The 14,650-nt window shown below is 35.6% G+C and overlaps 1 protein-coding gene across 2 annotated transcripts in view; it reads left to right on the top strand.

Moving 5' to 3' along the window:
- Positions 1-13,597, top strand: part of LOC128641013 (vitamin D3 hydroxylase-associated protein-like) — a 166,089-nt gene extending 152,492 nt beyond the window's left edge. For both annotated transcript variants that reach the window (XM_053693531.1, XM_053693532.1), the window contains exons 11-15: positions 6,361-6,404; positions 8,229-8,268; positions 9,949-10,057; positions 12,185-12,330; positions 13,245-13,597. In XM_053693531.1, the coding sequence (XP_053549506.1) occupies positions 6,361-6,404; positions 8,229-8,268; positions 9,949-10,057; positions 12,185-12,330; positions 13,245-13,370 (465 nt within the window). In that variant the 3' untranslated portion in view covers positions 13,371-13,597. The remainder of the gene's footprint in view (positions 1-6,360; positions 6,405-8,228; positions 8,269-9,948; positions 10,058-12,184; positions 12,331-13,244) is intronic.
- Positions 13,598-14,650: the final 1,053 nt, after the last annotated feature.

The raw sequence follows: 14,650 nt of genomic DNA, 5'->3' as shown, positions 1-14,650 counted from the left end.
TCTGCTGTATACTATACAACTATTGTCTCTGCTGTATACTATACACGTATTGTCTCTGCTGTATACTATACAAGTATTGTCTCTGCTGTATACTATACAAGTATTGTCTCTGCTGTATACTATACAAGTATTGTCTCTGCTGTATACTATACAAGTATTGTCTCTGCTGTATACTATACAAGTATTGTCTCTGCTGTATACTATACAAGTATTGTCTCTGCTGTATACTATACAAGTATTGTCTCTGCTGTATACTATACAAGTATTGTCTCTGCTGTATACTATACAAGTATTGTCTCTGCTGTATACTATACAAGTATTGTCTCTGCTGTATACTATACAAGTATGGTCTCTGCTGTATACTATACAAGTATTGTCTCTGCTGTATACTATACAAGTATTGTCTCTGCTGTATACTATACAAGTATTGTCTCTGCTGTATACTATACAAGTATTGTCTCTGCTGTATACTATACAAGTATTGTCTCTGCTGTATACTATACAAGTATTGCCTCTGCTGTATACTATACAAGTATTGTCTCTGCTGTATACTATACAAGTATGGTCTCTGCTGTATACTATACAAGTATTGTCTCTGCTGTATACTATACAAGTATTGTCTCTGCTGTATACTATACAAGTATTGTCTCTGCTGTATACTATACAAGTATTGTCTCTGCTGTATACTATACAAGTATGATCTCTGCTGTATACTATACAAGTATTGCCTCTGCTGTATACTATACAAGTATTGTCTCTGCTGTATACTATACAAGTATTGTCTCTGCTGTATACAAGTATTGTCTCTGCTGTATACTATACAAGTATTGTCTCTGTTGTATACAAGTATTGTCTCTGCTGTATACAAGTATTGTCTCTGCTGTATACAAGTATTGTCTCTGCTGTATACTATACAAGTATTGTCTCTGCTGTATACAAGTATTGTCTCTGTTGTATACAAGTATTGTCTCTGCTGTATACAAGTATTGTCTCTGCTGTATACTATACAAGTATTGTCTCTGCTGTATACTATACAAGTATGGTCTCTGCTGTATACTATACAAGTATTGTCTCTGCTGTATACAAGTATTGTCTCTGCTGTATACTATACAAGTATTGTCTCTGCTGTATACTATACAAGTATTGTCTCTGCTGTATACTATACAAGTATTGTCTCTGCTGTATACTATACAAGTATTGTCTCTGCTGTATACTGTACAAGTATTGTCTCTGCTGTATACTATACAAGTATGGTCTCTGCTATATACTATACAAGTATTGTCTCTGCTGTATACTATACAAGTATTGTCTCTGCTGTATACTATACAAGTATTGTCTCTGCTGTATACTATACAAGTATTGTCTCTGCTGTATACTATACAAGTATGGTCTCTGCTGTATACTATACAAGTATTGTCTCTGCTGTATACTATACAAGTATTGTCTCTGCTGTATACTATACAAGTATTGTCTCTGCTGTATACTATACAAGTATGGTCTCTGCTGTATACTATACAAGTATTGTCTCTGCTGTATACTATACAAGTATTGTCTCTGCTGTATACTATACAAGTATTGTCTCTGCTGTATACTATACAAGTATTGTCTCTGCTGTATACTATACAAGTATTGTCTCTGCTGTATACTATACAAGTATTGTCTCTGCTGTATACTATACAAGTATTGCCTCTGCTGTATACTATACAAGTATTGTCTCTGCTGTATACTATACAAGTATTGTCTCTGCTGTATACTATACAAGTATTGTCTCTGCTGTATACTATACAAGTATTGTCTCTGCTGTATACTATACAAGTATTGTCTCTGCTGTATACTATACAAGTATTGTCTCTGCTGTATACTATACAAGTATTGTCTCTGCTGTATACTATACAAGTATGATCTCTGCTGTATACTATACAAGTATTGCCTCTGCTGTATACTATACAAGTATTGTCTCTGCTGTATACTATACAAGTATTGTCTCTGCTGTATACTATACAAGTATTGTCTCTGCTGTATACAAGTATTGTCTCTGCTGTATACAAGTATTGTCTCTGCTGTATACTATACAAGTATTGTCTCTGCTGTATACTATACAAGTATTGTCTCTGCTGTATACAAGTATTGTCTCTGCTGTATACTATACAAGTATTGTTCTCTGCTGTATACTATAACAAGTATTGTCTCTGCTGTATACTATACAAGTATTGTCCTCTGCTGTATACTATACAAGTATTGTCTCTGCTGTATACTATACAAGTATGGTCTCTGCTGTATACTATACAAGTATTGTCTCTGCTGTATACTATACAAGTATTGTCTCTGCTGTATACTATACAAAGTATTGTCTCTGCTGTATACTATACAAGTATGGTCTCTGCTATATACTATACAAGTATTGTCTCTTGCTGTATACTATACAAGTATTTCTCTGCTGTATACTATACAAGTATTGTCTCTGCTGTATACTATACAAGTATTGTCTCTGCTGTATACTATACAAGTATTGTCTCTGCTGTATACTATACAAGTATTGCCTCTGCTGTATACTATACAAGTATTGTCTCTGCTGTATACTATACAAGTATGGTCTCTGCTGTATACTATACAAGTATTGTCTCTGCTGTATACTATACAAGTATTGTCTCTGCTGTATACTATACAAGTATTGTCTCTGCTGTATACTATACAAGTATTGTCTCTGCTGTATACTATACAAGTATTGTCTCTGCTGTATACTATACAAGTATTGTCTCTGCTGTATACTATACAAGTATTGCTCTCTGCTGTATACTATACAAGTATTGTCTCTGCTGTATACTATACAAGTATTGTCTCTGCTGTATACTATACAAGTATTGTCTCTGCTGTATACTATTCAAGTATTGTCTCTGCTGTATACTATACAAGTATTGTCTCTGCTGTATACTATACAAGTATTGTCTCTGCTGGTATACTATACAAGTATTGTCTCTGCTGTTTAGTATACAAGTATTGTCTCTGCTGTATACTATACAAGTATTGTCTCTGCTGTATACTATACAAGTATTGTCTCTGCTGTATACCTATACAAGTATGTCTCTGCTGTATACTATACAAGTATTGTCTCTGCTGTATACTATACAAGTATTGTCTCTGCTGTATACTATACAAGTATTGTCTCTGCTGTATACTATACAAGTATTGTCTCTGCTGTATACTATACAAGTATTGTCTCTGCTGTATACTATACAAGTATTGTCTCTGCTGTATACTATACAAGTATTGTCTCTGCTGTATACTATACAAGTATGGTCTTTGCTGTATACTATACAAGTATGGTCTCTGCTGTATACTATACAAGTATTGTCTCTGCTGTATACTATACAAGTATTGTCTCTGCTGTATACTATGCAAGTATTGTCTCTGCTGTATACTATACAAGTATGGTCTCTGCTGTATACTATACAAGTATGGTCTCTGCTGTATACTATACAAGTATTGTCTCTGCTGTATACTATACAAGTATTGTCTCTGCTGTATACTATACAAGTATTGTCTCTGCTGTATACTATACAAGTATTGTCTCTGCTGTATACCATACAAGTATTGTCTCTGCTGTATACCATACAAGGATTGTCTCTGCTGTATACTATACAAGGATTGTCTCTGCTGTATACTATACAAGTATTGTCTCTGCTGTATACTATACAAGTATTGTCTATGCTGTATACTATACAAGTATTGTCTCTGCTGTATACTATACAAGGATTGTCTCTGCTGTATACTATTCAAGTATTGTCTCTGCTGTATACTATACAAGTATTGTCTCTGCTGTATACTATACAAGTATTGTCTCTGCTGTATACTATACAAGTATTGTCTCTGCTGTATACTATACAAGTATTGTCTCTGCGGTACACTATACAAATATTGTCTCTGCTGTATACTATACAAGTATTGTCTCTGCTGTATACAAGTATTGTCTCTGCTGTATACAAGTATTGTCTCTGCTGTATACTATACAAGTATGGTCTCTGCTGTATGCTATACAAATATTGTCTCTGCTGTATACTATGCAAGTATTGCCTCTGCTGTATACTATACAAGTATTGTCTCTGCTGTATACTCTACAAGTATGGTCTCTGCTGTATACTATACAAGTATTGTCTCTGCTGTATACTATACAAGTATTGTCTCTGCTGTACACTATACAAGTATTGTCTCTGCTGTATACTATACAAGTATTGTCTCTGCTGTATACTATACAAGCATTGTCTCTGCTGTATACTATACAAGTATTGGTATTGTCTCTGCTGTATATTATACAAGTATTGTCTCTGCTGTATACTATACAATTATTGTCTCTGCTGTATACTATACAAGTATTGGTATTGTCTCTGCTGTATATTATACAAGTATTGTCTCTGCTGTATACTATACAAGTATTGTCTCTGCTGTATATTATACAAGTATTGTCTCTGCTGTATAATATACAAGTATGGTCTCTGCTGTATACTATACAAATATTGTCTCTGCTGTATACTATACAAGTATTGCCTCTGCTGTATACTATACAAGTATTGTCTCTGCTGTATACTATACAAGTATGGTCTCTGCTGTATACTATACAAGTATTGTCTCTGCTGTATACTATACAAGTATTGTCTCTGCTGTATACTATACAAGTATTGTCTCTGCTGCATACTATACAAGTATTGTCTCTGCTGTATACTATACAAGAATTGTCTCTGCTGTATACTATACAAGTATTGTCTCTGCTGTATACTATACAAGTATTGTCTCTGCTGTATACTATACAAGTATTGTCTCTGCTGTATACTATACAAGTATTGTCTCTGCTGTATACTATACAAGTATTGTCTCTGCTGTATACTATACAAGTATTGTCTCTGCTGTATACTATACAAGTATTGTCTCTGCTGTATACTATACAAATATTGTCTCTGCTGTATACTATACAAGTATTGTCTCTGCTGTATACTATACAAGTATTGTCTCTGCTGTATACTATACAAATATTGTCTCTGCTGTATACTATACAAGTATTGTCTCTACTGTATACTATACAAGTATTGTCTCTGCTGTATACTATACAAGTATTGTTTATGCTGTATACTATACAAGTATTGTCTCTGCTGTATTCTATACAAGTATTGTCTCTGCGGTACACTATACAAGTATTGTCTCTGCTGTATACTATACAAGTATTGTCTCTGCTGTATACTATACAAGTATTGTCTCTGCTGTATTCTATACAAGTATTGTCTCTGCGGTACACTATACAAGTATTGTCTCTGCTGTATACTATACAAGTATGGTCTCTGCTATATACTATACAAGTATTGTCTCTGCTGTATACTATACAAGTATTGTCTCTGCTGTATACTATACAAGTATTGTCCCTGATGTATACTATACAAGTATTGTCTCTGCGGTATACTATACAAGTATTGTCTCTGCTGTATACTATACAAGTATTGTCTCTGATGTATACATGTGAAGAATCACCTGTTGATAGGCATGGGCACTTAAGTATGTATATCTCACAAAGTAATTCTGGGACATCAAATGAAAGGAACATGAAACCCACATTTTTTTCTTTTATGATTTAGGCAGAACATGCAATTTTTACTTCTATTATCAAATGTGCTTATTTCTCATGGTATTCTTTGTTGAAGAGATATCTGGATAGAAAAACATGTGCTGCCATCTAGTACTCTTGCTAATGTATAGCATTCTTGAAAACACTCCAGAGCTTACCTTTATGTTTTTCAACAAATGATACTAAGAATACAACAACATTTTGATGATATAAGTAAATTGGAAAGTTTTTAAAACTTGCTGCTCTGTCTGAATAATTAAAGGAAAAAATGTGGGTTTTATGTTCCTTTAAACTACTAAACAAAAGTCCACTAGGATGCCTCATTAAGGGGGAAGTTGTGGGACACAACAAGAAGGGAGAAAAAAAAGGTAAAGTGGGAGAGAATAAAAGACCATTTGGTCTCATGTCTCAATTGTACTCTACAGAGAGTCTCTATTGCACTCATTCCCACATAGATATGTCTTACAGTCTAGAGAGATCCATGATTGTCAGACAGAATGATAATGCTCTGGTTGCCCCCTTCTTCTGTAGACCGGCTCCTCCATATCTCTCTTCTATTCAGTAATCGACTACTTCCCTCCCTCCGGACATGTGAGAAGCTGATGAGCACTGACTGATTAAAGTACATGTTACATTTGTTCTGTATTTGTACACGTCTCTGAGATGGTTTACATTTGAACGTAGAATCATGTGCAAGATGTTAGAATGTCATGGTGCTTTTCTTCCTTACATGATTTTGTGTTTCATTTTAGTTTCCACGAATTGCAAATCACCTGAATGCACATTGTGGAGCTGGGTAAGGGAAGTTTTTTTTCATCTCATGTTATATAACAACTTAATAGTTTTGTAGTGTGAGAGAAAGATACAATTGTACTCTATAGAGGTCAGGCAGCAGTGAAATTAGAGGCACCAAATTCTCATTCTATATACCAACAATATACTTTTCTTCTAATTAACTTTGTAGCTTCATGTGTTTTGCCGAAGGTTCTATTTTGGAATCCATATGTGGAGAATAACAACATAAAACTAAATTAAAATGCCTTTAAGACCTACTATCATGCCGTTTGTCTACAGAGGGTGCTTGATTGGCACAAAAATGGCAACGCTTAGGGCTTGGGTAGCAATAGATTCATATATTTTACAGGACCTGATGGTTGCAAATCTTTGCTGGGTTCCTACTGACTGCAGACTGGACTTGGCTAGACAATTCCCATTATGTTGTAATGCTTTTAACCCGTGGGACAAAATTATAGCTACGCACGCCACTGTCTCCACTCTGAGATCACCAACGTTATCTATCTTCTTAAATGCAGAGTTGGTGGGGGGCTTGGTTGACATGGGGCATCTTAGTGGGGCACTTTATTCATGTAACTTGGCTCCTCTATGCAAATTATTATCTGTTGGAGAGCTGAGATAGGACATGGGAGATGTACTGGGAGGGGCATATATCATTGGCTGACATACAATGTTATGTCACCTTATCCCTCGTCTCCTTTTAACAATAATTTTCTCAGACCCCTGACCCTGTTTGAGCAGTCATGTTTATTAGATTCTCTACTCTGAAATCCACTATTGCTAGCGAGGTAACTATTGTTCTATTGTTGGGAGCGATGAAACAGAACCTACCTCATTTAGTGTATGGCGGCAGAGGAAGATGGGAAAGGATATTAGAGCTTCAGATTGGCAAAAAAAAAAAAATTCTACTAGGAAAGCCTACACCTCTGCAAAATATATAGAACTGAATTATAAGATTCTGACAAAGTGGTATCTGCCACCAGTTTGGATAAAATGCTTATTTCCTAAACGGAACGTGTTGAAGGGGATGTGGCGAAGTAGGTACAATGCTTCATACATGGTGGAGCTGTCCGAACCTGCAACCTTTCTGGAGTAATGTGGAAAAGTTTTCAAAATTACTTCTAGGTTACCGGGTTTTCTTTATACCCTACTATAGACTTGTTTAACTCCCCTCCCTAAACCTAAATGTAACGTACACCTTAAACTTCCTCAATTCATAGTGAATGCGGCTAAAATACTAATTGCTCTAAATTAGAAATCCAATATTGCCCCCCATTAGGTCATGGGTAGATCAAGTAGATGGTATCTTACCCTCAGAAGAATGTGGTTATTTTAGGCCTAAACAAATATTAAATTCTAATGGGAATCTACTAGGAAGGCTTCCTGTGTGCTATGCACATTGCACATAAAAGCAATTAACCCACCATAGAGCTGTTACACGTTCAAGTTTACGTAGAGCTTGTCGTGACAGTAATTTGTGTCAATGCTTTACCACCATTTAAAGATTAGAGTTGTGATCAGAAAAGTATGACACACAAAGCCCTGATCATTGTCTTTAACCAAACATATTAACATACCAGACAGATAGCTCATGCTAAGGCACTGTGGCTGAGCTCTGTAGCAACCCAAGGGTTGCAGGTACGATTCCCGGCGAGGTCCACTCAGCCTTTCATCCTTCCGAGGTCGATAAAATGAGCAGCGCCTTGAGACCCTTACGGGTGATTAGCCGCGCTTTACAAGTACCCAATACATACATACCATACATACCATACAAATGCTTAACTTTATAATAACTTTGTTTCTCTGTGCATTGTTTTTTTTTTAGCTCTGTGAAAGGACTGTGGAAACATAACGCTGCAATAAAGGTAACATCATTTATTTTATTTTATTTTTAACAGTGTTCAATATATTTGCGGAAGATTGAACAAATACAAAGTTACACACGGAAACTTCTCAGCTAGCAATTTAGTACTATGAAAAAATAATAGCAAATATATGAATAAAACAAATCACATTCATAAATAATCCTATAACTATGGCAACCAATAACAATATTATACATCTGCAAAATTATAAAAATCAATACAAGAAATCAAATCAAATATTCAATATTAACGATCACTCTGCATAATTACTCTCTATGTATAAATGGTCAGAATTCCTTTTTTTCCTCTGAATGACCATATCCTGTCCTCCACTCTACTTTCATAGACCTCAAACAAACGGCATCATCCTACTTTCTCCTTCTTAGTCAAATTCCAACCTCTCCTCAATGTAGCTTCAAAGGACATTCAAGTCAAAATTAAACTTTCATGACTCAGACAGAGCAGCAATTTCAAAGACTTTCCAATTTACTGTCACATGGTACAGGGGGAGTAGAAATAGACATCACTTTCAAATTTAACAGAAAAAAAAATCTACTTCTCATTTGAAGTTCCGACTAAGTGCTATGGCATTGTCTTTGTATCATGTATTTGTTGTTTATGCAAATCTACTGTTTACTGGTCCTTTTACTAAATCGCCAGAGTTCCTGAATGGACACAACATATTTTGTAATATTTAACGGAAGGTTCCCAATAGGTAATATATTTTCTATATAAATATAGGAAGATATATGCACACATTCTAGTGGTAAAGCACGTTTTGACTATGATTTTAGAGACAACACAGTTGGACATGAAAAACTGAATATATTTAACCAACCGAATTGCAGCTGGGAAGCCTGTTAATCTAATGACCCCTCAAATACCAGCAAACTCGACATTTTGTTGCTGTAAGTTTGTATTGACTGAGAACCAAAATAAAGCCCTGAACACAAATTGATGATAATGCTATTTGCATTAATTAAATAGAAAATTATTTATTTAACTTTAAGTTTGTTTCTGTTGTTTTTTTTTTTTTTTGAATATTAAAAGTAACCATTTCTGAGAATTTATCTCCATCCCTTGAGTTAGGGCTTCCCCCACTGAGCGAATGGACACAAATAGGTGAATTCTTCAATATTCTATAATTAGATGACCTGTACAGAGGTTCATACAATACTCTAAAATGTTTCTCGGATTTTTCACCGCAGCTTAAAATGTACTTTTCCACAATTTTGTTCAGTAACATGTGAGACCAAAAGCGCACCTGTTCTGCACAGGTGGTGTATATCAGAGGGTAACTCGTGGGCAGGGCTTCCATCCCTTTATTATTTGTGCAGCTTTTGGTAAATAGTACATTATTCTGTAATCCTAAACCTTTACTGCAGAACATGCTGGTTCTTTATAAATAAATGAAAATAACAATAATGTGATCACAAATAACACACATTCCTCTTAAACAGCATGGTCTTTAAAGAGCATAGCAAACTGTATGTTACTTGTAGGTACAGAACATAAAACCCTATTAAAATAACGGGGCTCTCTGGGTTTCTATATATGTAATTCTGTCAGACACTGTTAAATTAAGCCATGAGAATATTTCACTTCTGTTCTTAAACAACTGTTAGGAGATCTGATGTGACTCAGAGTTCTGTCCTAATCTCGGCATTTTGTCTGATTCAGGAGTATCGTTGTGAGTATATAGCCGAATGGAAGAAACTGAACATGGATGCCCTGCTCTGCCCCATGTTGGGACCGGCCTTCAACATTGGCTGCCCAGGAAAACTATTTGGTAAATACTGCACTGTTTTTAATGATTAAATCTCTCATGATTTTGATAATGTGATTTTAAACAACTTTACAATGTACTTCTATTATCAAATTTGTTTTTTTCTTGGTATCCTTTTTTAAAAATGATACCTAGGTAGGCTCAGGAGTTGCAGATTGGTGGCTTCACATATATGCCTCATGTTATTGGCTCACCTGATTTGTTCAGTAAGCTCCCAGCAGTGCATTCCTGCTTCTTCAACAAAGAATACCAAGAAAATGAAGCAAATTAGATAATAGAAGTAAATAGGAAAGTTGTTTAAAATGATATTCTCTCTCTGACTCATGAAATCATTTTTTTGAGTTTCATGTCCCTTTAATGCCTTCTTAAAAGATGACCAGGCCGAAATCTTACACAATTAAAGGGACTAAGCTTAAAATAAAATCACTGAATTTTTTTTAATGAAGCATAGCAGAAAATTTGCATTATGTATTCTATTAATTTATTTTGCTTACTTTATCTGTTATTGACTTTTACAATCTGTACTTAGAAACAATGGCTCAATGATATAAAGAGTGGCTTAATGTGAGTGCTTGTGCTTAAATGTAAGTAGTCAAATTCCAAATGGCGAAGGTTAGTTACCTACTCGTACCCCCCACCATTTAGATGCCCTTGGGTCCTATCTATATTAAAAAACATATATTTGATTTTCTGCATCTTAAAGTGATGGTAAAGTCATCTGTTGTGCAGTACATAATCATTTTTCTTTTACCTTAACTAGCACATCGATGTGCTTATATAAATAAAAAACAATTTATTCACTCTGTAATGATGATTTTATTTCCCCTCCGTAGAGTTTTTTAAACAGCCTCTCTATAATTTTTTCACCGGTGCAGCTTTGATTGACAACGCTTTTAGCCAATCATCAGCTCACCAGGCGCCCTATGTAAAATATGAACCGCACGCTCCCGGCATCTACTCCATCTACACTAACTCTTTGCTACTTACTGCGCATGCGCACTTCTTACGCTAACTGCGCATTGCTATCTGAGAATACTCAGCTCCTGGTTTTAGCCGATGTAAGTAAACAGTAAATCATTCCTTTCGTAATGATTCACTGTTTGCTTTCATTTCTCTCATCAGCCAGATATTTTTCGATGTCTATATGTTTCAATGTTTGCTTTAATTTCTACCATCAATAATTTCTCTCTTCATATATAAAATAATTGTAAGTATTTTTTGCCCAAAAAATACTTACAATTATTTTATATATGAAGAGAGAAATTATTGATGGTAGAAATTAAAGCAAACATTGAAACATATAGACATCGAAAAATATCTGGCTGATGAGAGAAATGAAAGCAAACAGTGAATCATTACGAAAGGAATGATTTACTGTTTACTTACATCGGCTAAAACCAGGAGCTGAGTATTCTCAGATAGCAATGCGCAGTTAGCGTAAGAAGTGCGCATGCGCAGTAAGTAGCAAAGAGTTAGTGTAGATGCCGGGAGCGTGCGGTTCATATTTTACATAGGGCGCATGGTGAGCTGATGATTGGCTAAAAGCGTTGTCAATCAAAGCTGCACCGGTGAAAAAATTATAGAGAGGCTGTTTAAAAAACTCTACGGAGGGGAAATAAAATCATCATTACAGAGTGAATAAATTGTTTTTTTATTTATATAAGCACATCGATGTGCTAGTTAAGGTAAAAGAAAAAGGATAATGTACTGCACAACAGATGACTTTACCATCACTTTAAAGAAGAATAAACTAATTAAATGCAAGCTTGCTGATTTCATAATTGACACCAAAACAGTAAACGCACTGTGTAATGAAGAGTTGATGTTGCATGCTGCTGGCATTGGCTGTTCTATGGCGGTGCTATTGGGTACCATACACCCCACTTATTTCTGTAGCACACCATTTAATGCTTGCTGCCCTGAATTTGCAAGATATTGTCCTTTTACATATGCAGAACAAGAAGAGGGTGCAAATTAAGATGGCAAAGGAGGTAGACATGAAGTCCGCCACCTCCTGCTGTTTTGAGGACAACATTTTTGCACCTATAACATTTATGTTCTAGGAAGGACCTTCCCTGGCCGCTGGATTGAGTCATCTGGTCTGGAGCTGATGATTGTTATATTTTACAGCTGGGTTTTGCTTCACAATGCTGTTCAACATCCTGAATTTTCCTGCCGGGGTTCTGCCTGTGACCACTGTTACTGAGGAGGATGAGGAAGAACTCAAGGTTTACAAGGGATACTTTAACGATCCTTGGGACCAAGAGGTCATTAAGGTACATTGAATCACTTTTTATCTTTATGATGTAGCTATTTCTTTGTATTCTATAAATATTGTTCATGCTTTATACTCATACACACATGGGAAAGCAAGTTTATTGGTGTTGTATCTTATTAGTGATCTGTCCAGTCCAGTGCCACCCAAACAGCCCAAAGACCATATTTGACCATCTAAGGAGTTTTTGTGACTCTCTGAACAGAAAACAGACAACAGTCATGTGTTGCTGAAAAATAAGTAATACGCTTTACATTAGGTATTTAAAGGGAAAGTGTACTGTAAAAATGTCTCCCCTTCAATGTATTCCTAATAATCAATTTTACTGGCTGGAGTATAAAAATATGTTTACAAATATCTCCTTTACCTTTATTTTGTTATATTAGATAACTGATTTTCCCTTGGAAACATCTACGTATATTGAAAATGTAAATACTCTAGTATTGCCTATAGAAATGCTATGTAGACAAGATATATCAGAATAAACCTCAAAAGAAAGAGTGTCCAGCTGGCCTGAGTATACTGTTAAGTTTAAGTATGTATATTTGTACCAAATGTTGAAAATTGTAGATGACTGTACAGCTAAATTAAATTCAATAATAGTAACTAATTTCCTTTGTAATTTGTAATTTAAAAGTGTGATTATAATTTAATTGTATTTCAAGGTGTTTTTTTTATCAAACCTGTGAGTATAATGTAATGTTGCCCTGAGAACACCACATTAGTGACCAGCCCCCTATACAAAGAAGGAGTGCACTGGCCTACTGTAACATCTCATACATAGCTGAAAGGTTCCTTCGGTTGTATCTTAGGATTGATTCTTCTAGTGTGAATTGCCTTATTAGCTTAATTATTTAACAAATTAATGTTAAGATCTTTCAACACAATGTGTAAATTCATTTTTGTTGTTGTTAGGGCATGGAAGGAGGTGTGAGTCTGCCATTGTCTGTGCAATGTGTGGCATTGCCATGGCAAGAGGAGATGTGTCTACGTCTGATGAAAGAGGTGGAGACTGTATCTTGTGGGCATCTGAAGAAGTGAAGATAAAGACAGCTGGGATTGCTGCAAAATGCGTAGGGATCCTTCTCATTGTCACTAATCAGCAATTTAACAATGGATACAAAAAAATATCTTACGGTGCTAATTTCAGTATTTGACACAACTTAAATACTTTCTAGCATGTAAAACTTGGCATTGCAACAATTAAACAATGTATGCCAGTAAAATGTCTGTATATTACATTAAATAAATCCATCTGTTTTACTGTATTCTTTGTCTGCTTTGAGCATTTTTCACCCCACAGACCTGTTGAAAAATATATCATTATCCTACTGAATAGCAGGAGATACAGTATTAGACATTTGACAAAAATGTAATAGTCAGAATTTGTCAGGGATATTTTGACAAAGACTTTCATAATACTTTATGGATTTGAGTATGGGATCCACCCTCTTTTACCTATAGGGACATTTAACACCTCTTGCTTTTGTATAAAAACGCTCCCTAGAGGCCAAAAGCAAATTCTGTAATCTATCGGCTAGATTATGAGTTTTGCGGTAAGCTAAAAAAGCAGCAGCTGCTTTTTTACGCCCGCTGGTATTACGAGTCTTGAAGGTTTAGGGTCACCGCACACTTTTTTGGCCTTACTGCAAAACGACTTACGTAAACTTTGTAAAGTCTTTTTTCTATGGTACTTGCATAATGCCGGTATTATGAGTCTGTCCTGGAAGACTAAAAAGTGAGCGGTACACCCTCTCCTGTTAAGAGTCCTACCGCATTTTAAAGTCAGTAGTTAAGAGTTTTATGGTACAAAGCCTTAACATAAAACTCATAACTAAAGTGCTAAAAAGTACGCTAACATCCATAAACTACCTATTAACCCCTAAACCGAGGCCCTCCCGCATCACAAACACTAATATTAATTTTTAACCCCTAATCTGCTGCTCCGGACACCACCGCCACCTACATTATATTTATGAACCCCTAATCTGCTGCCCTCAACATCGCCGCCCCCTACATTATATTTATTAACCCCTAATCTGCCGCCCCCAATGTTGCCGCAACCTACCTACACATATTAACCCCTAATCTACCGCTCCGGACATCGCCGCCACTATAGTAAAAATTATAACCCCTAAACCGCCGCACTCCCGCCTCGCAAACATTAGTTTATTATTATTAACCCCTAATCTGCCATCCCTAACATCGCCACCACTATATTAAATGTACTAACCCCTAAACCTAAGTCTAACCCTAACCCTAACACCCCTTAACTTAAATATAATTAAAAGAAATCTAACTAAATATTCCTATCATTAACT

This window comes from Bombina bombina, chromosome 10 (genome assembly GCF_027579735.1).
Source record: "Bombina bombina isolate aBomBom1 chromosome 10, aBomBom1.pri, whole genome shotgun sequence".
NCBI classification, from domain to species: Eukaryota; Metazoa; Chordata; class Amphibia; order Anura; family Bombinatoridae; genus Bombina; species Bombina bombina.
Note: the sequence above shows the minus strand (reverse complement) of the source record. Positions and strands in the feature narration are given on the sequence as shown.